This window comes from Martes martes, assembly GCF_963455335.1.
Source record: "Martes martes genome assembly, chromosome: 9".
Taxonomy (NCBI): domain Eukaryota; kingdom Metazoa; phylum Chordata; class Mammalia; order Carnivora; family Mustelidae; genus Martes; species Martes martes.
In genome coordinates, this window is record NC_137896.1 from 35036558 (window position 1) to 35063557 (window position 27000).

Consider the following 27000-nt stretch of genomic DNA (forward strand, 5'->3'; position numbering starts at 1 on the left):
TTGTCACATTTTCCCCCCCTGCATCTATTGAGATGATGATTTTTGTTCATTTTGTTAATGTGATGTGCAGTATAGATTGATTTGCAGATGTTGAACCATCCTGGCTTCACTGGAATAAATTGCACTTGATCATAGTGTATGATTCTTTTAATGTATTGTTGGGTTTGTTTTGCTAATATTTGTTGTGGATTTTTTGGATCTCTGTTCATCAAGAAAATTGGCTTTGAATTTTCTTTTTTTGTGGTGCCCTTGTCTGGTTTTGGTATCAGGGTAATGCTGGCCTTGTAAAATGTGATTGGAAGCTTTCCATCCCCTTCAATTTTTGGAAGAGTTTCAAAAGGATAGGCATTAAATCTTCTTTGAATGTTTGGTAGAATTCTCCGGTGAAGCCATCGGCCATCTGGTCCTAGACTTTTGTTATTGGGAGGTTTTTGATTACTGTTACAATCTCCTTACTAGTCTATTTAGATTTTATATCTCTTTATTATTCAGTCTTGGAAGATTCTAGGTTTCTAGGAATTTATTCATTCCTTCTAGGTTGTCCAGTTTTTTTGTGTATCATTTTTTCATAGTAGTCTCTTACAATCCTTAGTTGTAACTTCTCCTCTTTCTGTGGTATTGGCATTGGTTGTAACTTCTCTCATGGTATTGGTTGTAACTTCTCTTTCTGAATTTATTTGAATTCTCTCTCTCTCTCTCTCTCTCTCTCTCTCTTTTTTTTGGTTAGTTTAGCTAAGTGTTTGTCAATTTTGTTTATCTTTTCAAAGAGCCAGCTATTTATTTATTTGTTTTTTTTTCTTTTTTTCCTATTGCCTTTTTAGTCTCTGTTTCTCCTTTGGTCATTATTTCTTTTCGTCTGTTAACTTTTGGTCCTTGTTTATTCTTCTTTCCTGATTCCTTTAGGTGTAAAATTAGATTGTTTATTTGAGATTTTTCGTATTTCTTGAGGTAGGCCTTATTGCTATGAACTTTCCTCATAGAACTGCTTTTACTGCATCCCATATATTTGGTATGTCCTATTTTTGTTTTCACTTGTCTATGGATTTTTTTTTTACTTCTCCTTTGTTTCCTTCAGTGACCCATTGGTTGTTCAGTAGCATGTTGTTTAATTTCCATGTTTTCATGTTTGTTTGTTTGTTTGTTTTCTCCATTTTCTTCTTCTGATTAATTCCTAGCTTCATACCATTTTGCTTGGAAAAGATGCTTGATAGAATTTAACTATTCTTGAAATTATTGAGCTTGTTTTATGACCAACCTGTGATCCAAACTGGGTACATTTCCTGTACACTTGAGAAAATGTATTCTGCTTTTGGATAGAATGTTTTCTATATATTTGTTAAGTCTATCTGGTCTAATGTGTTTGAAGCTGATGTTTCTATATTGAGTTATTGCTGTTGTTGTTGTTGTCTAGATAATTTATCCACTGACGACAGCGGGATATTATACTCTCCTAGTGTTACTATATTGCTTTCAATTTCTCTCTTTAAGTCTGTTAATATTTTCTTTATATATTTTGGTTCTCCCCTGTCTGGTGCATATATATTTATAAATGTTATATTTTCTTGTTGGATTGACCTCTTTATGTAATGCCCTCTTTTTAAGATTTTATTTATTTATTTGGTAGAGAGAGAGCATAAGTAGGAAGAGCAGGAGGCAGAGAGAGAGGGGGGGAAGCAGGCTCCCTGCTGAGCAGAGAGCCTAATGTGGAGCTCAATCCCAGGACCCTGAGATCATGACCTGAGCCCAAGGCAGAGGCTTAACCCGCTGAGCCACCCAGGTGCCCCTGTAATGCCCTCTTTTGTTTTTTATTGCAATCTTTGTTCTAAAGTTTATTTTGTTTGAAAATGAGCATAACTACTTCAGCATTCTTTTCATTTCCATTTTCATGGAATGTCTTTTTCTGTCCTTTCACTTTCAGTCTTTGTGTTCTTACTTCTGAAGTGAATATCTTGTAGGCAGCATATAGATGGGTCTTGTTTTTTGTTTTTTGTATTTTGTTTTTAATCTGCTTTGCACTCTGTCTTTTTACTGATGATTTTTATCCATTTACATTTAAAATATACATAAGTATATACTTACTGCCATTTTCTTCATTATTTTCTTATTTTTGTAGTTCCTTTCTGTTCCTTTCTTCTCTTTCTCTCTTCCTTTGTGGTCTGATAACTTTCTTTAGTGTTATGTTTAGCTTCCTTTCTCATTTTCTTTTGTGTATTTACTATATACTTCTTACCTTGTGGTAACCATGAGGTTCACATAAAATATCATATATAAATAGCAGCTTGTTTTAGGCTCATAGAAACTTAATTTTAAATACATTCCAAAGCTTTACCTTATTACCCTTCCTCAATGTTTTATATTTTTTGATGACACATTTTGCATCTTTTTATTTTATGCTGCCCTTAACTAATTATTGTAGTTTGAGGGAATTTTACTGTGTTTTTCTTTTAACTTTCATGCTTGCTTTACAGGCAATTGTCCACTACCTTTGTTACATATTTTCCTTTTCCAGTGAGATTTTTAAACTTTATTCATATATATATATGTGTGTGAACATATATAATATATGTTAATTATGAATATATAATATATTAATTATAACCAAATATATATTTTCTAATATTTTTAACCAAATATATATATTCGGTTATAATGAATAGTGCAATTTCTCTTTGGCTTAAAGAAGGCCCTTTAGCATTTCTCATAGGGCCAGTATAGTGGCGATGAATCCTATACCTTTTGCTTATCGGGAAAACTCTTAATCTCTCCTTCAATTTGGAATGATAACCTTAAGGGGGAAAGAATTCTTGGTTGAATTCATTGTACAGATAAAGCAACTGAGGTACTTCAGGGACTGGAGACCATTCCAGCCAGGTGCTCTGGCCAGGCTAGAGGAGCTCAGATTGTAATGTTTAACCTTTCCTTTCAAGTGAGTCCCACTATTGATTCCTTTTATTCTTTCATTTGGTAAATAGTTATTGAACACATACTATATCGTAGGCATTGGGGAGCTAATGGGATTTAGTGGGGAACAAGTTTATAGTCTAATGATTTCCTCTTTCACTTTGCAGGTTATGGCTTTCAAATCACAGCCTATTTCCTCAAGAGAGGGTTACGCCTTTACTGTTTCAGGGGTTCACAGAGTACTGGTAAGAAACTGATTTCTTTAGTTGTCAGGCATTTTGCACTATTAACTTGCACTAGAGAAGGAATGAAAATTAAGGAATGAAGGTTCCAACTTGCTTCATTGCCTTTGTGAAATTGAAGTACTAATTAAGACTATTTCTAAATATTTGTGATTTTTGTTTTTGTTTTGTTTTTCAATTTTCACTGATTTATTGCCTCTCTGAGAACTGTGAGCTGAGCCACATTATGCTTCATTTTCCTGCTGCATCTCAGCACTTTCATTGAGCTTCCAGAATGATTTGACAGGCAGTTAAACTATGAATCACTTCATCTTTGTCTGTGCACACCAAGTCCCTGGGATACAGAACAAGTGTGTACACGAGAAAATGCTTTCCCAGCCCAGAGCTGTCAGAGCCTTTCTTAGGTGTGTGACAAGGCCAGCTTCCCTCCTCATTTCCCCAAGTCAAGAAGTCCACTGGGGAAATGATGTCAAACACGTCCAGCCAACAACAATAAAGTCAGATGCTAATGACAATTCTCCAAGCTGATCTGAACATTGGAAAGAAAATCTAACTGAACTTCCTTGGATGATTTTAATAGATATGAAACAGGGACTTTGAAAATAAACTGTGTGGAGATTTGCTCTTGGAATCTTAACAATGATCTGCACTTTTTAAACTTTAAGTGTCAATCAAATATATTACTCTTTAAAAAAAAATATATATATATATATATATATATATTTTAATGGGACTTTCCACTTTGTTCAGTTCTCTTAGTAAAATAAGCCTGTCTGTTAAAATGAAGACTAGCTACCCTGTATGATAGAGATTGTTATTGCCTAAATCTTCACTTTATTTAAATATTAAAACAATAAAAATTCCAGTTATGACCTAAGCAAAGAAAAGGTGTGCAGACGTTGCTTTCTGTTTATACAGTACCTGGCCCCCAAATGTTCAAAATTCATCATTCTAGCATTCTTATTTTTCAGAGGAAGAAGTGGAAGGACAAATCAGGGAAATTATTGGATAGAATTGATCATTTTGAATTTGAATTCTGATCTACTGAGTTGTATTTCAATTTTATGGTTTTGGGCAAGAGGCAAATAATGAATTCTGTGACTCAGTTCCTCCTTCCTGAGAGTGAGAAGCAGACTACTTACCACTTATCTCATTAAGAAATTTTAAGAATTAGGGTGCCTGAGTGGCCCAGTTGGTTAAGCACCTGACTTTGGTTCAGGTCATGATCTCGGGATCCTGGGATTGAGCCCTGTGTTGGGCTCTGTGCTCAGCAGGGAGTCTGCTGCTCCCTCTCCCTTTCCCTCTGCCCTTTCCCCTGCTCTTGCATGCATGCATGCTCTCTCTCTCTCTCTCTCTCTCTCAAATAAATAAAATCTTTTTTTTTTTTTTTTTAAAGAAATTTTAACAATTAGTGAATAAGGGTGCCTGGGTGGCTCAGTCAGTTAAGCATCTGCCTTCAGCTCAGGTCATGATCCCTGGATGCTGGAATCAGCCCTGCATCAGGCTCCCAGCTCATTGGGGAACCTGCTTCTCCTTCTCCCTCTGTTGCTCCCCCTACTTGTACTCTGTCTCTCTTTCCCCCTCTCCCTCTGTCAAATAAATAACTAAATAACTAATCTTAAAAAAAAAAAAAAAAGAATTAATGAATAGATATTAATGACTTCTATTTTATTTATTTTTGGCTTTTCAAAGTCCATCTGTAGTCTCCTAACTAGATAAAACATCTATAAGAGGTCAGAGTTTCACAGCACACTCAGGCTTTCTGAAATGGGGATTTCTACATGAGGAGGACTAGTGGGGGTAAGACCAGAGTGACAGGTTAGGTTTCACTCAGGGAGGGCTTTGAAGTTTGTAGGTCTTGTGGTAGATACTGAGAATGGGGTTTTGAGAAGGATAAATGGAGCTGGGGTTTTTTTGGTTTTGGTTTTTGGTTTTTGTTTGTTTGTTTGTTTTTGAGAGCTGTAACCTGCTTGCACTGAGTAGGATGAAATAGAATAGGGAAGAGTGATCACCAAGGGCACAGCAGTGGTCTAGGGGAGGGGTAAGGAGATGGCTCTTACTAGAACATCAACTCATTAGGCCTTTGGTGTAATTTAACCTAGCCAGGTGGTATGGTGTTAATTCTGTTTAAGTTGTGCGTCTGTGTAATCAACACCTTCACACTTGGCTCCTGAGTATATCAGGCTAAGAGGCGTTATTGCCTCAGTCAGTCCCTCACATTGTCAGCCATTGTTGGAAATGAGCAACGTGTGTAAAAGGCTTCACTTACCGATTCATACCATCCCTCTGTAAAAATATTGGTCATCTTAGAGGGAAGTTTTCTCTTTTAGAAAAATGGCTTTGTGTTAATCAGTATGATACATGTGTATTATAAAAATATTAGAGCAGTACAACCAAGTATAAAGAAGGGAGAAGATCCTTTCCTCCCACCCAGAATACACGTTATTAGCATCAGCTAAACATCACTCCGGAGATAGGTGGAGGCTGTGTACGTGAATGTGGATGGGTAGACAAATGAGAGAGGAGAAAAGATACAGATGGCATTTACCACTTCATATTCTTTCTTTCATTGAATGTTGGGGCATCCAGTTCTGTGATTCCTTCAGCCTTTTCCGTCAGTGGTTTTGCTTTAAGAAGTTGTAATGTTATATTAGTGTGACTGTAGTGTAATTGTATCAACTGTGCTATCGCATGTTTTACCATTTCCTTATTATTATTCCTGTTAACGACACTGCTATTTCCATAGCCTGATTCAGATTGGGAATCTGCCCTCCAGTTTAGGGGACGGATCTAAGACCAGATGACCAAAGAGATGACAATTAAAGTAATTAGTTAGAATGTCAATGAGTTTTCAGATTTTATCTTCTATCTTCCTCTTCCTCCTCCTGTATAAATCTGCACACTCATTAGAGAACGTTGCTCCTATTTCCCAAATGTGAGTTCTGGTCAGAGAACAGCAAACTGACACAGGGGGAGGGCTGCAAGGGCCCTGCCTAGGGGTTTCATGGGATACAATATAATGGTCCAGGGGCTCAGGTGGACCAATTTGCAACCTCCTGGGTGCTCCCCAGAGCTCTGTGCTTGCCCCGCCCTGCTGAGTGCAAACACTGAAAGGTGAGGAGAAGAGACATGTGTCTTATACATACATGCTTATGACTAGAACAGAAAATTCTGGGACCAAGCATTTCTCTGGTCATAGATTTTTGATGCCTTTAGTAATTTTATTTTCTTCATTTTGTGCAGAGCTCCGTGTATTTCCTGACAGATTTGTGGTCTGTGTAAGTCAGCTTTCATTCAGTCGTGATCTTTTGGCAAGTCAGAATGAAGAATTGGTATGTACAAAAACATTCTGTAAATAAATCCGCTTAAATGACAACTTACCGTAAAAATTGAAAAAGTACTGTCTTCAGTTATCATTTGGCTATCCAGCATTCAGTGCATGTTTTAAGGGACGAAAAATGTCCTACCTATTGCATGGTAATATTAACTGATGTGTTTTGGTTTGTTTGCTTTTATTTTCTTGTTCTGAAGACCCGTTGAAAATTTAGTTTGATCAACCATATCTTTTCTACATCAATTTTACATGAGAAAGCAACATATCACAAAAACTGTGATGATGCTTTTGATAATAATCAAATGAGATAAAGCAAAGTCTTTCAGTGAAATGAAGCAAAATCCACATGTTTCCGCTAGAAGCTTTCATTGGGGTCAGTGGCTTTTGAATTTTATTCCATGGTGAATCACTGACATTTTCATGAGAATCAGTACTTTTCCCCAGTGTGTTGTTTCTTTGCTGATAGGGCTTGTTTTCTGCCTCTTTTCTCAGGCTTAGTCTCAAGCCTCATCAGGTCCTGTCTCATTTGTGTTTCATTGGAGTTCTCAGTGTAGATAAATAGAGAAAATTTATCCACACTATGGTAGCTTTGAGCTTTGCCTTGTAAGCTTAACATACACACTTAAGAGAGTCTGCTTGGGGTGTGTGTGTGTGTGTGTGTGTGTGTGTGTGTTGTGCTGCAGCCACAGTCCACAATCTAAATTTACCGCTGTGTAAATTTTTTTCATGTTTTTGGATATTTTACTTGAACTTTAACAAAGAGGAGAAAAATCTAGCAGATACGAAACCTGGACATGAAGTATGACATGATTATTATGCTTCTAAAATAATTTATGGGGATATTAGATTACTCCTTATGTTTATTATTTTTTAATCTATATAAAATGTGAAATTTGGGCCACATGTTCTAAAACCAGCTTCTTAGCTCATCTTAAATAAATGCTAGAAGGGTGAATAGAGACTTGGGAAAAGTAGAGAGCAGAAAAGCTTTTGTTTGGAGCAGATGATCCCTTTGGAAAAGCCAGTGGGACCCTTATTTCTTCATCTATCAATTAAATGGCATAAATGAAGCAGATTTGGTGAAAAGTATTCAAAGTGTATTCTTTGAAATGTTCCCAGGATGTTAGAGTTGTCTTAGTAAATTAATAAATACTAAAGTAATAACATTGTTGGTAAACAACTATAATACAACTTAACTGATTCTCAGAGCAGTGAAGAAATTGATCTGTGGTTTAAGAAAACAGTTAACTGTACCAGGAAGTGTCAATGCTTCAGATGGAATACAGAAGAAATTAGATCTTGTATGATATGTAATATTAATACTTTATATCTTAAATGATTAAGGCTGAGTTAAAACATTTCAATACAAATGAAATACTATCCTCCTTTGGGGCACTGGTCTTTATATGGATCTGAGTTTTCTATAACTGCTGTCATAGAAATCCTGTAATCTGGAGGACTTCCTAAATGTTAAGTTTTCATTCTGAAGAGTTGACTAGTCTCAGCGTTTTACATAAGCCCGTTCAGTTTTCTTCTCCTCAGTACGTTGTGACTTGTAGTGATTTAACGCTATCAGAGTTCCTATCATTAGGGTCCTTCATTGTTTTCAGTGACTCTGCGGGTGTGCTCCGTCTCTGGCTCTACCACCGCTCCACTCCCACACCTCTGACTATGCCTTCAGGAACACACGCTTCCCAGCCATGCACATGGGAGTCAGCTAACACGTAGCACCGCTAAGCAGGTCCCTCCCTGGACAAGGCTCTGTGCACCCCTTTCTCCTTTCGGGCCCCCAGTCCACCACTTCCTTAAGCTTGTTGTCCCTAGAAATGGTGAATTATCCAGGCCTACCCAGGGCCCTCCTGCAAATTGCCCATCAAGCCAAAAACATGGTCCTTCCACCGCAGGTGCCTTGGAGCTCTTACCTCACTGATGTTGGACCTCTGTCTCAGTCACGTGAGGCTCAGTAAACCATCCTTCCTTCCCAGAATTGCCTTCTGTCTCAGAGAAGGCATGCATACTCCTCGTTACGTACTTCAAATGCCCAAAGCCAGTGATACCTGGCCCTTGTGTACATATTCCTTGAACTTCTGGAAAGCCTTGACATCTTTATCCCTTCACACTGATATTCGCCAAAGGGCAGGATCCATCTCATTTCCATTGGTGGTTATTCTCCAGGAATGTCTGACTGGGTAAGGACTGGGAAATTGGCTTCCTAAATAGCTGTATTGGAGATGCGTTTTTGTCAATAAACATCAGCGAGTTTCCTCTAAGTGTTTACTGTACTCAGTCTGCCATGGCCCCCAAAGTGATGGGGGAGTAAGCCAGTACCCAGGCAACAAACAGCCTGGGCACCCGGCTTGTGCCTCGAGTAGCAGATTCCTTTTCTTCTTCCTCCTCCTTTTTTCTTTTTTTTTTTGGTTCCTCAGTGTCTAAATGACAGTTGGTTAGGAAAGCTGGGAGTGCCTGTTCAGAAATGCTCTGCCAAGGGGCATCTTCCAGCCTGTATTGAAGGAAGTCGGCTGCACGTAGTGCCCCGGTTCCTGAAGGTGGCTACACAAAAGGACTGCTGTTCCAGATTGAGTGGTACAAAGGGAGTAATCTCCCTCCCTTGGAGGGCAGAGCAGGTACAGCCGTGCCACCCCCTCGTGCCCTCCCCCAACACCAGGGAGGTCTGTTACCCCAGCGTCGGCATTGCTTTCGTCCCCCCGAGGGGCATTGGTGCCCGGAGATGCTCCGTGTTGCGACAGCTCTGCACCGAGTGCCCATGTGCCGGGGATGTGGGAATTGGGATGTGTGCTTTGGGAAGAAAGGGCATTATTATGAGATGAGTCACTGTATTTTTCTTACTACAGTTTCTCATAAGAAATCTCAAGGCCCTTGTAGCCTCGGTGTTTGACCTATTGCTAAGAATGGAGCTGGGAAGTCTTTCTGAGGGTTTTTACCTTTTGTTTTGTTTTGTGTTGTTTGTTCTCCCTTACCTTTGTTTTTCCTGAGAAGTACAAAGAGCATAAAGTAAATTTTGATGGCACTCAGTTATAGTCCATTTCAACGATATTGTCATGTATTTACAAACCCAGTTCCCTGTATCGAGGCTGTTTTTTTTCCCTCAGAGGTAAAGCTCTGGGGTTTTGGGAAATTAAAAATTACTTATTATTTGTATTATTTCTTTATTAAAGTGAATAGCCAATAATCACCAAAGTAATTACAAAGTAATAACTTTATTGTGTAAATAGAACTCTGTATGTATCTGGGACATTTCAGGGTCAGCACAAAGCTATTATCTCATAGAGCATTGGTTACAGGCACTCCTACCCTCTGGAGATCCTTCCCATCTGTTCTAATCATCACACTTGAACGTTATTTGCTGGGTGCTGGCTCTGTGCTAGGAGCTTGAGTAGGCACTGGGGAAACAGAATTAAAAAAAAAAAAAGAGTGGAGCTTGTAGCTTGTAGCTTGCCTTCAAGGAACTTGTAGTCTACCAAATCTGGGGTACTGAAAGTTACCCTGGTAACCTAAAAAAAAAATGTAATTCAAATAGAGCTTCCCTTTTTCTTTAAGATGTATCCATTCTGCACCTTAATGGTGCACTTGGATCCTCTGCTATTCAGAAGAAAGCCCCAAATTCTAAATTACTTTCTAACTTTTAAACTGAAGCTGTAAAAGTCTGTGATTCCTTTGGAAATTAAAAATGGCATGTAATACCCCAGGGCTGCCTCAAAGTTGGTATATAATTAAGATGTTTGAGTTATCTGCCTCATGCTCCATTGAGATTGCGGCCCAAGTTGTGACAGTAGCCATCAAAGTTCTGCAGATGTACCCCAGTCACCAGGCCCTATGTGCTAGGCTGTTGCTGTAGCATCAGCTTGGAGGACGATCACTGGCATGTCCCGATGGGAGACGCTGTTTAAGCACTAAACTGAACACGTGAGTCAAACTACTGTGTAATGGCAAAGAATTCTGCTAGTTTATGAGTATAAAATTGACAAGAGAACAAGTCTGAAGAAGCAATAAACTATGCTAGCCGGGGTTATTTTTAGCTTGGCTGTCATAATTGAACCTCTGTGGGCCTTAGCCCTCATCTCAGTCAAGGGGGAGGGTATCAAATGATCTCAGAAATCCTTTCTCACACTGAATTCTGTCGAAGGAAGCAGATGAAAATGTAGCTAAATAACAGCCGTAAAATAATTTCATACAAAAGAGAACCTCACTTGTAGATTTAAAAGTTGTGCTAAAAGAAAAAAAAGTGGGGGTAGAGCTACATTTTATTTTAGGAAAGATAAAAAGAATATATAAAGAAACAAACATTTCAGACCATCCATTTTTAGAAGAAATAAACTACTTAACAGTTTGTGCATTAACTTTGCACCCTTATTGACAGGACTTTTATGAGGGAACTTCTGCCTAACTATAAATCAGATCATTCAAGAAAAGAACTCTTTCTTTGTATCAAAAATTTAAGTAAGTAGTGGATTTTTTCCTAGGTTTTTCATAATGTGTCATAAGCTTTTTAAGAATCCATTCTTCTCATCTTATTGTATTTCCTAAACAATGCTAGTGGTAGATTACTTGGAAGCCATTAAGCAAAGATTCCTGTAGCGCTAGGAAAAGTTCCTTGAGGGGGAAGAGGTTGTTCCCATATTTCACATTTCCCACAGTGTTCTGAACTTAGTTTTTTACTTAATAACTGCTTACCAAAATTGTCCATGTTCATTGTACAGAAACTCTAGAATCCAAATATAAACAAAGAAAGTAAAAATTATCCACAACTCCCAACCTAAAGACAGCCTCTGTTAATGACCTAGTCTGTCCCCCTCCATACTTGATACTTGATAGCTGAGGTCACTGTGTACTTATTTTAGCCAAGACCCATTCATTTGTGAATTGTGTGTTTGTGTCCATTTTTCTGTTGGTATTTTTGTATTTCACAAACTCCTGTTTTTAAAAACTTCTTGCATAGTAAGGAAAGTTAACTTTTAGTGAATTTATCATTTACCTTTCAATTATATGACATTGCTATGTGATAGATATGTATGTTCCCAATTTTATGGTTTCCGTAATGATTTCTGCCTTTGATTATCTTGGTGTTTTGGTTTTCAAAGTTGGACAAATATTTCTTTACATTTTCTTGTGTTTTTGTGGAATTTGTTTTGGTTCGTAATGTGAGGTAGTTTTTATTCTGCATGTTGATCAGTGTTGTGATAATTGTAGTAGCATGGACCATGCTAGCAGCATGTAGCAGCAGGACCTCTCCAATGCCCACCATCTTGCCTTCTGCATCCCTAGGCTGCCTGCCCTCTCCTCTTCCAGTCACCTGTGGCCAGTGCTCAGGGTCAGAACATAGTCACCAGATCGTTAAGGAACAGATTTGGGCCACGCCCTCAGCAGAGCCTACAGATGGGCTGTTTGGGTTCAGTCAGAAACTGTAGTAGCCATCACACACCTGCTCTTATAATATGGACCGGCAGGTGCAATGTCCTAATGGCTGGTGGTGGGGATAGGATATTCTAGGTCGGGTTGGTCTGTCTAGAATAGTTTTTCTAGACTGTGACGAAGAAGATACATTTTTCTCAGGAGAGAAAAATTGTTTTGTTTTGTTTTTATTGTATTTCTTTTTATTTTTTATTATGTCCAGTTAGCCAACATATAGTACATCTTGAGTTCTTGTTGTTGTGTTCAGAGATTCACCAGTTGTGTTTAACACCCAGTGCTCATCGCAACACATGCCCTCCTTAATACACATCATTTTTTTAAAGATTAACTGTCCTTGCAGTGCCTGGGTGGGTCAGTTGGTTGAGTGTCCAACTTCTGATTTCAGCTCGGGTTGTGATCTCGGGGTCATGGGATTGACCCATGTTGTGCTCAGCACTCAGCACAGAGTCTGCTGAGATTTTTTCCCCCTCCCTCTCCCTCCCTCTGAGCTCCTCCTGCTGCTGGCGCGTATGTGTGCTCTCTCTCTCTCTCTCTAAAGTAAATAAATTAATTAAGGAAAAGATTATCCTTTGATTATATGTTACAGTAACCTGAGGTTTCATTCTCCTTTCCTAATAATAAAATTCTCCCCAATGATTAGCCAGCAGTGTTTGTGAAAGAGATGGTTCGTGCTCCCCTGTCTCTAGCACCCGTAAGGAACCTGCCCTTTTGGGCACCTGGGTGGCTCAGTCAGTTGAACATCTGCCTTCAGTTCAGGTCATGATCCCTGAGTCCTGGGATTGAGTCCCATATCCGGCTCCTTGCTCAGCAGGGAGCCTGCTTCTCCCTCTCCCCACCCTCCCACATGTGTTCTCTCTTGCTCTTTCTTTCTCTCTCAAACAAATGAATAAAATCTTTAAGAAAAAAACAAACAAAAGGAGCCTGCCCTTTGCTGAATGAGACTAGGATAGGCAGGATAAGCTGAAATAGGACATATCTAAGTTAGACTAGTTAGATAGAGTAAGCGAGAATAGGATGTCTCTGGGTCCTCTCATCCTTTGTGCTTATTCTTCATAGTGCAGACCTAGAATCTTCCTTTGATGACCAGTTAGATGATAGATTGAATTGGGAAAAACAGGGCAGGGAATAGAAAAAGTAGAAAAGAGATCAAACTTGAAATTAAAAGATCTGGCTTTGACCACTGCCTTTCTCACTCCCTGGATGACCGTGGACAAGTCATCTGGCTTTTTGGAGCGTTGGTCCCCTGTCTTGTTAAGCAGAGGTAAAAGTGATGCCTGTTATACAGACCTTCCCAAGTTTTACTAAGGATCAAGTGAGATAGTGAGTATAAAAATGTCTTCTAGACTTAAAAAGCACTTATCCAATATTAATTATCATTACTGTTTCCATTCTTCCCCGAAGAGGAGATAATTTAAACATCATTAGCACTAGACTAGCAGATTGCTGTATATCTTACCCTGCCCGCTGGAAATGGTAATGTCCATCTGCACATACTATTTTCCCAAGAAGCTCAACACCATCATTTTTTTGTCTCCACTTGTCAGCCCAGCTTCATTTTGCAGCTATAAAAAGAGAGGTACCAAAAAGGTAAGAGATAAACTCCCATTTAGCCAGCAGGTCAGTGGTGAAGAAGGGCTACAATAAGAGCATAAACTCGTGACCTTCAGTGGGAGCTCTGTTAATCAACATCCAGAGGAGGAGGAGAGCCAGAAACCACCAGCTAGAATGCCTTTCATTTCCAACAGCTGCCAGTAGACTCACGATGAGATATGGCTTTGGAGGAAGGGCCCAGTGTCTTCTCTGAGCTACACAGGAATTGGGAGTCTACAGACTTCTCAGGCCCAAATCTGTAAAATCTCTTATGTTCTTCTGAACACCCACAGTGATAGCACAGAGTTTGACGTGCGAGAGGATTATGTTTAGAAAGTTAATTTAGTAAGCGGATGATTTAGAATTCAGTACTCATTTTCCCAAGGAAACCATGTCATAAATGGGGTGAGATTCCCAGACTAGTTCACAGAAGCTGTTACTGTCATGAGATGGGAGTCTTGGAAAGGGGGTCTTGCTGTCTGTGTTCAAGAGAAATGGGAAGAGCTGTCCCTTCTGCGTCCCTGGGCAGAGAGCCAGCTCTGAGCACTCAGAATTTTGAAACAAGACAGTCATCTGTGATGTATTCTCTCTGGCTCCTCTGTCTTATTCCCACTGGTGTCCAGGGGGTACCATGGGCCCTCTTCTGGCTGGCGCTACCTCTTGCGTGCCTGGATATACATTTACCCACCTGGCTCTTCTCCCATCCTGTCCAGGCCCACACACTGAGCCATGGGACATGTGAGGGGAAAAAAGTCATCAACCTGAATGAAGGGCTAGCAAGCTTCCTAGGAGGTGTTGGCATTTTTCAACCACAGATCTCTGTGGGAGGAATTATTTTAGAATGGGGTATCCCGCCTGAGGAAGTTCCCATTAAGTTTCTCTCTGTTTTTCACAGATATTTCCCTTCTGCTTTTAAACTGGGCACTATTAACCTGTAATTCATAAATTCCCTAAAATTTAAAGAAAAAGAAATTTTTAGCTTCTTTAAAAAGTATTTTACTAGCCAAAGTTAAATAGCTTTCATTCAGTCCTCAGAGTGGTCAACAAACTCCCCATCATTAAGAAGCACAGGTCCCAAACCTACAAATTTTTTAAAGCATCCGAGTTTCATCATGCTTGTATGGTGCCAGAGGCTCGACAGTGGGGCCTAGGGGTGCGTGGGATTTATTTTTGGGTTCTCAAGGGTTAGGTGAATGTAAACTGGAAAATCCCTGTGAAATGTGTACTTCCTGCAAAATAACTTCCTTGATTTTTTTTTTTACTGATTTCATTTTCAGGTTAACATTCTTTGCAACAATTTGTTGGTACTTCCCTAGATATACACAAGGCAGGTTCATGGTCATCAGTTCAGAATAAAAGAAAACTTTAAAATTTTTATTAAAAACAAAAACAAAAAACCTACAGTGTTTGCTACTGACCCAGGCAGTGGCATCAGCAAGGCTGCGCTCCACTTTCCCTTAGAGATCGGTCCTTTCACAGGAAGGCAGAGAAAAGGAGGCTTTGGGAGAGGGACTTGGCCCAGAGAAACACAGTGAAGCAAAAGGTTTATCCTTCACTATGGGAACTGGACAGATGACTTGGCCTCATAGGGCATCAGTTTCCTCGTCTCTGAAATGGGGAAGGTCATGTCCTCCTCTTGGGCATCCCATGAGGACTCACTTGGTACTAGTGCCTACGTTAACTGCTTTGTCTGTGGTATCTCAGTACAGATGTCTTCCATCCTTATCATCTTAGGAGAAGATGATTTCAGTGTATGGTGGAATTCATGAGATACCCTTTGCCCTTTCATTTGACCTCTTTTTGCTTCAGTTCCTTTGTGTCTATATATAGATATAGATACAGACATAGGTATCTATATCTATAGTTTCTATACATTCTTTTAATTGTTCATTAGTACTCCATCCCACCTGTTTTACCCTTTTTATGTCCATGACTTATTCATTACCAAATAATTTAAGAAAATATTAAAAGTGAAATTTGGGAAAGGGAGACCTCTTCCTCATTTTAAGACATGTGGCTTCTGTATGGTCACAGTGCATCATGGTCTAAGATTGTGGTCGTTGTCGGAATTTGTGCTGTGCTGGGCCTGCTTTTCTATAAGTGACTCAGCCTTCCCTAGCATGTCACATTTCAGAATGCTGATGCTCTTAAAAATCAATGGACATCACACTAAAGTTCAAGAATAACCTTTCTGCCTTATCACAGAGTTATAAAGAATCGAAAGTGGTCTAGGCTTATACTTTAATACTATTATGTGCTGCCCAAAAAAGTTGATAATATATTACTTTTACTCCACTTTTATTATTTGCAAAAAACTTGTATTGTTGGCAGGGAGCTGTCACATACAATAACTTATTCAATGCAACAAACCTGAGAAGAGATTGTATCAGTCTTGAACCTTTTAGTTTTCAAGGGACAGGAAGGCCAACTCAAAATGGCTTAGCAAAAAAGGAAGGTTTTTGGCTCATGTGCCTGTAAAGTCCAGACTTCAGGTATGGCTTGTTGACCAGAAGCACAAAGAATATCATCAGGACTATTTCTCACGTCCTCTGGTTCTGCCTTCCACAGTGTTGGCTTCATTCTTCAGCCTGTATGTGGTGGTTGGCTCCGGTAGCTCCAGCCCATGGGAACAGAGAGCAGGTCTCTTCCCAGGCCACCTGCAGCTCATGCATCTCTTTGAGACTCATGAATTCAGTACTCTGATTGGCCTGGATGGGGTCATGGGCCTACTTCTGGAGTCTGGTTTAGAGGCAAGGCCTCCTGAAATGCATGGATATTGGATAGGGACTAGAGGCAAAATCTGAGTATTATTTCCAGGAAATGAATGAGTGTCCACCATAGAGATACTCTTATTCCTCTTTTCTGAATGAGGAAACTGGTGTTCAGGGAGGATAAGTAGCTTGTCTAGAGCTCACTGCAAGGAAGAGACTGAGTGGGGGCTAGACCCAAGGACTTCGAACTCTTTCTACAAGTCACGTCTGACTGTGATGGCAGCTGACCCACTGGGCACAGTGCAGGGAGCACTCCACAGAGGGCCAGGCCTTCTCCTCTCAGTTCTGCCCCTAGCTAAAAGCACACTTAATCTCTTGGGTCTCATTGTTCAAATAGGGACAATACCTGCCTGCTAAGTAACTCAGTAAGGCCCCGATGAGTTGTGGGAAAAAGTACTTTAATGGCATAAGTTCTCTACAAATGCAAGGCAGGCTTGCATTTTTAAAGACCCTGTATGGTTTCTGTAGGCACCAAGTTTTCTTTTTACAGTCATGTCAAGAAAATGTGTTTAGCACTTTCCAGTTTCTAAAGTGTGCTTCATACAGCTTGCTGCATTTGAATTTCCCAAACAATCCTGAAGGACAGGTGAGAAACCCACCAATCAGGGAGTTGAGAGATGGGCTCCGGCACAAGCAGCCAATGACTACCAGACCTTGGCTTCCATCTCCTACTTCACTGTGTTCCCCTTCCCCTCCCAGGAGTGTTAACTTGATTTGATCAAACTCAGGAGATATGTGATCACAAAGAATTCAGACATGGTAACATTTTGAATGTGACATAAAACTACGTGTCCTGATATTTTACTATGAGTTACCTCCTTTTAAAATACTCTGGTTGGGTTATGAATTATTTTCATTTAGGACTGACTGAAACAATCAGAGGAAACGCATGTACATGACCATAAGAAATTAGATCTCTAAAGAAAGATAAAGCCTGAGAGTACCACATTACTGCATTAAGTACTACTGTGAGAAAAACCTTAATGGCATTGAAAAGCCTTTTTTCCTGCCTTCTCCCATTATTGCCTCCTTTTCAGGCAGGATATTCTGCAGTACTGGAAATAAGAGTGTGGTGGGATAGCTCCTGTCATCCCTTCTAAATGTAGCTCTGAGGGGTGCTGGGAGCACCCCACTGGGGGCTGCACTGCGATGGTGGGGTGCACTCACGGGGCTCCTCAAGTGACCTGCAGTCTGGTCTCATGGCCCCAGGACCTTCCCTGGCAGTTCCAGCCTAGGTTACTACTTATGTCCCAGGGCCTACAGCCTCCTGCTTCAAAGCTAAAGCAAGATTCTCCCGACAGAAGCCCCGTTTGTCAGATAAATAATGGCACTGAAGGCCATGCTGTCTGTCCATGTCAAGTGAGGGCCCTGGAGTGTGGGAATAACACCTTCAAAAGTGACTGACCCTACACTGGCCCCGCATGACCACGTTTGGGCCATGGAGCATTGGAAATGTGGCAAGTCAGGAGTGATGTCCTATTCATGTCAGATACATACCAGATTCTGGAGACTTGGTATAAAAATATAAAATATCTCAACATTTTTATATTACATGTTGTAATGGTAACATTTTATATATTGGGCTAAATAATATATATTATTGAAATCTGATTTCGCCAGTTTTCTTGTACTTTTTTCATGGTCTGTGGAAAATTTAAAGTTACATGTACAGCACATGTTATATTCCTACTAGAGATCACTGGTTTCTACTCTGTCTCCACTTTACTCTTGAACCCATCCATCCTAAACAGGCTTTGGGTCCCACTCCACCAAAAAAGAGCCTTTGTCAAGTCACCTTCCATTGGTCAGTTCTTACTCCTAATTGCTCAGCACATTTGACATGGTTGTCACTTTCAGTGAAAGACTTTGTTCCCTCAAGACCTTCTTTCGTGAATCTTCCTCATCTTCTTGACTTCTTTCTTCCTCATCCAAACTCACCCCTTAGTGGGGTCATCCTGACTGATGACTTTATATACCATCTGCATGGACTTCCCAGCTTTCTGTCCATAGCCCAGACCTCGCTCTTCCTAAAACCTGTGTCTTAACTTCCTACTCAGCATCTCTGTTTGGATATCCAAGAGGACTCTTCAAGTTTATATATCTAAGGTTGATTTCTTGGTCCCACTTCCCCAAGCCTGTCCCTCCCCCATACTTCCTGTGTTGGTAAAGGCTAACTTCCTTCACCCACTTTTTTAAACCACAAATCTTGGAGTCATCCTTGAATTTTCTGATGACCAACTATATCCAGTCCATTGACACATTCTATTGGGCCTCCCTTCAAATTATATTTGCATTCTAACCATTTCTTACCATCACCAGCTCCTAGAAGACCCCTCGTCTCTGAGTGGACTATTGCAGTAGTCTTATTACTGGTCTCCCTGTGTCCATTTGTCCCCCTACTGCACCCAGGGTGATCCTTTTAAAGTGCCAAGTCACTTTTCCCCTTAGAACCTTCCAAAGGCACATCATCGTCCTTAGAATAAAATATGCCATCCTTATAAAACCCATATGTGATTTGCCTCCACCAATACACATACCACCAATATACACACACACCTGTTACCTGCCCTCCAACCCCCCCCCCCATTTACTGTTCTATTTCTTCTCCCCCCCAGGCACATGCTATCTTCAGAGCCTTGGTGTTCACATTTCTCCCTGCCTGAAATGCACTGGGCTCACATGGCTCACCCTCCACTCAGATCTCTTGGTAAAGCTCATCTTCATACCTACTACAACATTCCCCCACCAACAGATCTAAAACAGACATTTTGGACATGTATATCTCCTCATAACATCACAACCTTCTGACACATCATATGTTTGTTTCTTGTCTTCCCCATGGATTGGAGACTCCGTGAGAGGAGAGATGTTTTCTGTGAGTTCACATCCTTTTCCACAAGGGCCTAAAACAGTGTTCAGTACAGAGTTCAGTGTTGTCTGATGGGATGATTCTGCCGGACTCTGCTCAGTTAGTTATCAAGTCCATCCGTGCCCTGTTTGAGTGGGCAGAAGCTCATTAACTCTGCTGGGTATCAGAATCATTGGGGAGATTGCCTAAAAATGTATCTGCTTTGCCTTTCCCCCCTGGAGATCCAAATACAGTAGGTTCTGGGGTAGAATCCTAAACATTTTTGAACATGCTCCCTGGGTAATTTTGATGCCTGAGGTAACTGGACCACACTTGGCCAAACACTGCCTCAGTGGACCAGTTTACATTTATCTGTTGCTCTGTTCTGTCGAGTATCATTTCGTGTATATTAGCAGTGCTTGAATCACCTGGGAACCTAAATATAGATCTCATATCCCCACCCTAGATCTGGTGAACCAACTTCCAGGGATGGGTCTTGGGAATCTGTATTTTTTGAAAAGCTCCCTTGGTGACAGTCTTCCCAATAGCCTTTGGGAGTCTCAGCTGTGTTTTATAGGCTCCTTGAGGAGGATACAAACTCAAGAGCGGGTGTTCCTTACATCTTTTTAGGCCAACTTCTCTTCTCATCCTTCACTAACCCAACAGTGTTCTACTCAGAAGTGGTATTCAGTAGGTCACTATGCCATGAACACCTTGATTTATCCACGGTTTCGATTTGCCTTTGTAACTTAAACATCAGCCAATCTGTCTAACTGCATTTCAGTCCAGCCCATTCTCTGATTAGAGGCAGGAAGCATGTCTTAGTTGCCTCGCTAATTCCAGTGGGGATTCTCTTTGCAGTGTTTTCTGGCAATAAATTTAAAATGTGTTTCCTAGGTCAGGCCAGATAGCACATCACCCATCTTCATACTTAAACGCTCACCTATTCAACCTTCCTTTTGGACCTGTACTAGGGCACACAGCCTATCTTCAGGGCGCATCCACAAGACTCCACAGCGTCCCTGAGAATGGCATCAAGATCTGACCCCTTGCTCTGGGAGCTTGTCTGGGCTGCTCAGTCTGCCAAGGGAAGTGTTCCCCTGGATTAGATTCCCTTTGGGGCCTGTGGCCTTGCCCTACATTTTTTTGGTTATGTCCCGGAACTATATATAGACAGTCTTTACAGCTGGACAGTTTAAAACTAAAATCAAAGCATTGCCAAAAATCAAAAAGTAAATGGGTGGGGAGTAGACGGGGGCAGGTGACGATACTTGCAGAATTTTATTCCTTTTCTAGACTCAGAGCTAGTGTCTAGGTTGAGAAGAATCACCCATGAAGGCCCAAAGAGAGCCCCTTGGTTAACCTATTTTCTCTTCTCTTCTCTTCTCTAATTTTCTTTTCTTTTTTAGTGGTATTTTGAGATTAAAAAAAAAAAATTATTTTAGAGAATGAGCAGGGGAGGGGCAGAGGGAGACGGAGAGAAAGAATCCCATGCAGCCTCCCCGCTGAGCACGGAGTCCAATGTGGGACTCAGTCCTGGGACCCTGAGATCATGACCTGAGCCAAAATCAAGAGTTAGACACTTAACCGACTGAGCCACCCATGCTCCCCTTGGTTACCCTGTTTCTTTAGTAACCGAGTCCCCATGGAGTGTGCACTCTGGACTTTGGGTGGCCAACTGGTAACCTTTTTTAATATATTGAGTTTGTATGTATTCTTTGCAGAAGATGTCCAGGTCATTATTCAAGGCAGAATCTAAAAAGGAATAGCGTCGTTTAGGTAAACCCAAGAAGCACTTCCGAGCACACACTGTCTTGTACCTTGGAGTTTTGCCTCTGGATAAGCCACAGATTACATTTCGGTTCCAGATGTGAGAAGCCATTAGTAATCAGGACAGCTCCCTTGGGAAATCCTGTTCCCAGTCCCTCTTCCAGAGAATCACTGCTTCCTCTGGAATATTTGTTCGAGGGGCTCCGGAGGCTGCGATTTAGTGACAAAGGGGAATGAATTGACCCTAGAAAAATAAGAATGAGAGATTTCTAATGAGATCTGACAGTTCAAGGACTGAAGAAAGAATCTAAGCTTTTTTTAAATTTTCCTGCCCACCCAGTCTTCATACAAATGTAAATATGCCTCCTTCAACAAATTGCCAAATGTGGTTTTAATTTGTAAGCAGGAGACCCTGCCTTGCCGGTTTCTTTTCTTTTTCTCTTTTTTTAAATCGAAGTCACAGGTTTTGCACTTTTTGAACTGGACATATCCTTCTGTCACTCCATCACATTTTCTGTTGTCCTTCTCCTTCTAAGGACATTTTCTCCCATTGTTTGTGATCAGAGGAATTTGGGACGAGAGTCAATTGTCATGTTTCTTAAAGCAGTTTTTGAAGTTCCCATAGGAAATACACAGTGCTCTTTAAACTGAGTTTAAAAAATAAATAAATAAAGGCAGAGATTGGATCTAGTATGAGATTTGAAGAGTGTCACTATCGCGGCATCGTACTTTATGTGGTCTGCGCAGTATCCATTGTTGTTATTTATGACCCTGTCTGCCTTCCATTGTGGACTTCTTCAAGCCTTGGGGAATTTACATCATTCCTAATAGCAAAAGGCTTTCTGGTTCCCACAGAGTTGTTCAAAGCCTGACTCATGCTCCTTATGTTAATTGTTCAACTCTGAAAATACAGCACTTACAGGGTGTGGTTGTAAGGGGAAAATCTACTGTACTTATAGGGCATGTTTAGAAGTGTTTCACACATAAATCTCAGTCTCTCTCTTTCTCCTTCCCTCCCTCTCCCACTCTCGCCCCCTCTTTTCCCCCTCCCCCTCCATCTCTCTCTCTCTCTCCTTTAACTTTAAAACTGTAGCTCTGATGGTCAGGGGGAGAAAGGAGAAGCATCAAAATGCAGTATAATCCAATAAAACCTACAATATCCTGTTCACTAACTCTTAAAACTGACAGGTTATAACTAGATATGACTCTGAGTGTCATTGATCCAGGTCTGAAACCATAGGCGAGATTAGTAGGAACTGAAAGCTTGTACTCAGTGGTTTGGGGCAGTGATTCTACAGAGGTCAGAGCACCGGCCTTTGGGGCTTCCTGGCATCATACCGATGGCTGCTGTCTACCAGGTGTTCTGGGATTGCCGTTGCTAAATTCCAACGTGAGTCTAAAGCAAGAGACCTACTGATAATTTCCCAGAATTGTTCCTTATGGCCTCAACATTTTACTGTGGAATTTGGTAGAGAAGGGCACTTACTCTCCCAGGAAATGAGAACAGTTAACACCTTGTCTGGATTATCTACTTGCTTAACAAAAAGGAAATGATTCCAAAACTATGAACTAGGTTAATGGTGGCAAAGATTGGGAGTTTTTGACGTTTTAGAAGTACTTCTGTATGACGCTTCCTTGGGAACATATAAGGATAGATAAACAGATAATCTCTGAATTCATGTAAAACTGTGGTGGTGCTGTTAGTTTAAGAAAAAACTCCTAGTTTTCTGGTAGCCAGGAACCACAAACTTCAGTTTTCAAAGTACCAGTATTCAAAGGCTTTAACTCAACTCCTGCAACCTTAAGTATTGCAAAGGCCACATTCTGTATATTTTGTAAATAGAGAAAATGTGTGGAATTCTTAGGCTAATTAGGGTGTAGACCATGGTGCCAGCGGGTCTCTCTGGAAGATCGGAGCTCACACACATGCTGCTGCCTGGCCCCGAGATGCCGGCTTCATCACACTTGGGCCCCAGAGATAGCAGATACTGGCCAAGAGTTCCCAGATAGTTTGGATCCAACATCCTTTCTCTTACAGACTTGGATGTCTGTGGTGCATATTAACATATGAACTGTGTTGAGTAGGAGTCCAGAAAAAGTGACCATTTACCCAAAAGTTCTAGATTTAAAAAAATTCAAATAGCCTGACACTAAGTGGTTTCATCTAGTCTTCATGAAAATCCGTTCACTGGGGCATTCAGAGTAGAACTGTTTTTTCTCATGTTCAGCTCATAGATTTCTGGTTGAACCTTTATTATCTTTTGGAGTAGACGGAAGGAGCTCTCCATGGAGCGTCTGATTATTTTGCTGAGTGTGCGGAGAGTCGACTTCCTCCCAGTGCAAAGCGCAAGAGAAATGCTCTGAAAGAAATGTAGGTCTGACCAGTTTTCTTTTCCTTCTTTTTGATTCTGTGCGTGTGTCGGGGGTGGGGGGTATGGATATGTGACATGAAGTCTGGAATTCAACAGGAGTTTGTGGAAATTAATCACAAAACCCCCTCTGGTACCAAACTTACCTAAGTCCCATGTTTGCCTTCCTGACTGTCTCTTGCATTCTGGACAGTGGGGAGCGAGGCCTTGCCTCACAGGTGTGTTGCAAGGAGTAATTAATTACAAGTGCTTTGAAGATGAAAAGCACCTGTTTGCTGGTGTGTTTCTTACAACTTTCAAGTGACTACAGACCCATCTAAAAAAATACATTCCTTTGCTGAAATGCAGGTTCTGATTCTAATATAATTATGATAATCCTTAAGCCTCTGATTAGGAACAATAAGAACATGAGTGTGTGTGTGTGTGCTTGTATGTGCGTGCACGTGTGTGTATGTGTGTGTGTGTTTCCAGACTAAAGCTTAGCCAAAGTAAATATTTCAGCTTCAGTGTTACGAGTTTGGTGGTTTAAGAAATTTCTTGCTATTCACAAGCCTGCAAATCTGTGTTGAAGTCAGTATCTGCAGTCTCTCAATTCTCCCCATGCAGCTCCTGCCCTGCCCCTCAAAGGGAATTTTACAGTCAGAGTGACGTTTGCATTGCCTTTTTTGTGTGCTATAGAAAACATGTGTGTATGTGTCTACAAGCACATCCTTGTGCATGTGCATATGCGCTCACACAGCCTGTGCTTTAGATGTATCTGATCATTTACTTCTGGGGGGAAAAAAATCAATACATCAAATTTAAGCAATATTGGCCCTTCACATCTGAAACGAACACCTGCCTGCCCTAGTTAAACTAGATCCATCATAACTCCAATATAACTACATTGAAAACCCAATGATCAAGAAATAAAGCCTGTCCTCATGTATCCTAATAACTAACCCTCGTGTGTTGGAAAATGCGATGGCTATTGCTTGATCCAGTCTGAATGTAAACATAACACTTAGGGATTGTTCTAGATTTGCCAGGGAGGTAAGGGAGAAGGAGCGGTAGCATGTGCCTCCTTTTCTAGGTCTAGGAAACATGACAAGCGGTATAGGAATTGGAGGACAACATGCCATTACAGCTTTACAAAACAAAACCCAAAAAATCTTTCTTTGTTTTAGTGTGAAAAGAACTGAAACGAACAGCAGCGTTCTGAGCAAATCATGGAGAAGAAGGGACATTGTGGGAACATCTAGTGACCCAGTGATTGCAGAGATAGCGAGGAGGAGGGGTGACAGTCGGGCTTCAGCCAGTCCCCCGTCAGAGTCCACGGGACAAGCAAAAGATTACATAAAGGCAGCCGAGAGCCACTGGGGGCTTCCTGTTCAAGAGCTGGAAAATGTTCATCAGACCCAGCCAGAAGACACTAGTGGCCAGTAAAAACCTCATCTTGGGGAGTGGTTAGAGACAGGCCTTCTAAGCAGGAGCCCTGTCTGTAGCTATGAGTCAGCATCACCAGGTCCAAAACAAAGTCCACAAAGGGCCAGAGCACAACAGAAATGCAGGAACCGCGGCTCTGCAGAAGACGTCGACCACCACAAGAGAGTTTCTCTTGGAAGTGATCAATTAGTCCCAAGAGAAATCGTAGTAGAAAAAAGCAAACCTGTCAGGGTTTGCCAGCCTCAGAGCTGTCAAATCGGGGTTACTTTTGCAACGAGGTTTGGCAAAAACGGCATCTAATGAAGAGTTGCATGTTTTGGAAAAATCTCTCCTCCGGACATCATACAAAAAGTCAGCCAAGGCAGGCACAGCAGACCGGCTCAACCACAAACACTGAAAGATTATCTGCAGTCCGGGGCAGCCCAACCAAGAAAAGAAAGAAGTACGAAGGAGGCCACTAACTTACTAACGGGGATTGCTGAGTTGTAGTTGGGTATGTAATGGCTGAAGGTGCGGAAAGAGAGGGGTGTGTGCAGCTGTCCCGACGTTGAAGGAATTAGAATGATTATTTTGCATGGAAAATAGAGCTCCGTGTGAGGGTTCTTTTTTAACACATTCGTGTCCGGGAGGCTATGTGCTTTTTCTAACAACACTGCCACTTTCTCATCATACTTCTGTAACTGTCTTCAGAGCCCTTCACCTCGTCAAAGATGACCCCCTTCTTGAAGGAACTGAGCAAAGAAACCAATCGTGCGCCTTCATCATGCACCTTCATCACTGTGCAGACTGTACAGTGGGCCACATGAAGACGGTGCTGTATCTGGGGGGACAATTTCTCCTCCTGTTCCTCAGCCTGAGTCGGGCAGAAGTGAAGGAACAGGCAAGTGGTCCTCAACATCTGGTTCTGGGCCCCGCATCACTGTCTGAAAATGTGTTAGAAATGCAGACCTTGGGCCCCACCCCAGACCTACTGAATGAAAAACTCCGGGTGATTCCAAAACATGCTCAACTTTGAGAACCACTGGACTAATTGAAAACTCCCTGGTGTTTGTTTCCTCCAGCCTGGCTCCCAGGGCCTCCAGCTCATCAGCCGAGGCCCGCATGTGGACAGGCACCCCCTCGTGTTCCGTCAGACTTGTAAAACACCTGAGTTTGGCGTCTGAGCTGCTCAGTTCCTGGCTTCTCTAAGGCATGGTGGCCGCAGCACCCACAAATCTGTTACTTACCCTAAGAAGTGCTAAAAGTTTATGGGTCATTTGGCCCAGCATTAGAGGGAGACAGTGGAGGAAGAGGCTTGCTCTCTCTCGTAGCCCAGGCGTGTCCCTGTCCCAGCATTTGCCCCCAGCTCTAAGATTTCAGTTAGGTTCAGGAAGGATTAAAACCCAAGGGGAAATCAGTGGCCAGAGTTTCCAGTTTCCCAGTTGGAAGGCGTCACAGGCAGTTTGAATTTCAAAACAGGGGCCTTCCATTTGCAGTATCACCCACGAATGTCTCCAGTGGGCCTGCTGAAATGTCACCGAGTGAATCATAGCAATGACTTATTTTGGATGGACACCTACTAAAGATTTTCTTAACCCAATTTCATTCTAAAATAGGAGAAAACCCATATTCAAAGGCCACCCATCAAATACATCTTTTTTTTCTGCTCAACATTGTGTGGTCCTTTGAAGTAGCACCTCCCTAGTAACAAGGAAAATTAAGTATATTCCCAGAGTGTTGGAGTTAGCAGAAAAATGACCCAGAAAAAGCCCAATGAAATAAAAGAACATGGAAACAGACAGAGTGTAGGTGGTTCAGAATGCTTAAAACTAATTGTGGTTTTGTTTCTCCTAGCTCATTCTATGCTTGCCTATGACTCCTTTCCTACTTGTTAGGGTAAGACTTCTTAAGAGGCAACCATGAAGTTCATGAAGTTCAGTGTTGGTCACTACGCCTAGCTATGAATGTAGATGCTATTCCTTTGATGTTCCTCAGGCTGCCTGGACACCTGTCCCCTTCTCGTGGTCCCAGACTCACCACCCCGACCAGGAACATGGCCCAGCCCGTCGGTGTCCTTTCCTCTTCCCACAGGTTTTTCTCTGCTCTTAGCTGATTCCAGTTAAAGCATTCTACGGGAGAAGAGGGAGCCCAACAGAGTACTAATCACAGTGAGTCGAGTTAGTTAGTTAGGGAGCAGATTGTATTCATCCAGTTGGGGTAAATAGCACAGAATGGAAATGCTCCACTGGGGAGCCCCTCTCTTAGAGCGGCAGCTGTTCTAGGTGTGCTCTTCCCGGAAGACAGGGGCAGAGTGTGTCGCTGAATCTTCTTCAACAGAATT

General features: G+C 41.4%; 1 protein-coding gene across 1 annotated transcript in view; it reads left to right on the forward strand.

The window, feature by feature from the left end:
* The window catches only part of SLX4IP (SLX4 interacting protein), a gene marked incomplete at its 3' end in the record, with an annotated part of 187103 nt that extends 161962 nt beyond the window's left edge, over positions 1-25141 (forward strand). The window contains 8 exon segments of the mRNA XM_080813483.1: positions 3069-3146; positions 6387-6475; positions 23157-23257; positions 24422-24677; positions 24681-24909; positions 24912-24935; positions 24938-25002; positions 25004-25141. Coding sequence (XP_080669609.1) covers positions 3069-3146; positions 6387-6475; positions 23157-23257; positions 24422-24677; positions 24681-24909; positions 24912-24935; positions 24938-25002; positions 25004-25141 — 980 coding nt within the window.
* Between the last annotated feature and the right edge of the window lie 1859 nt (positions 25142-27000).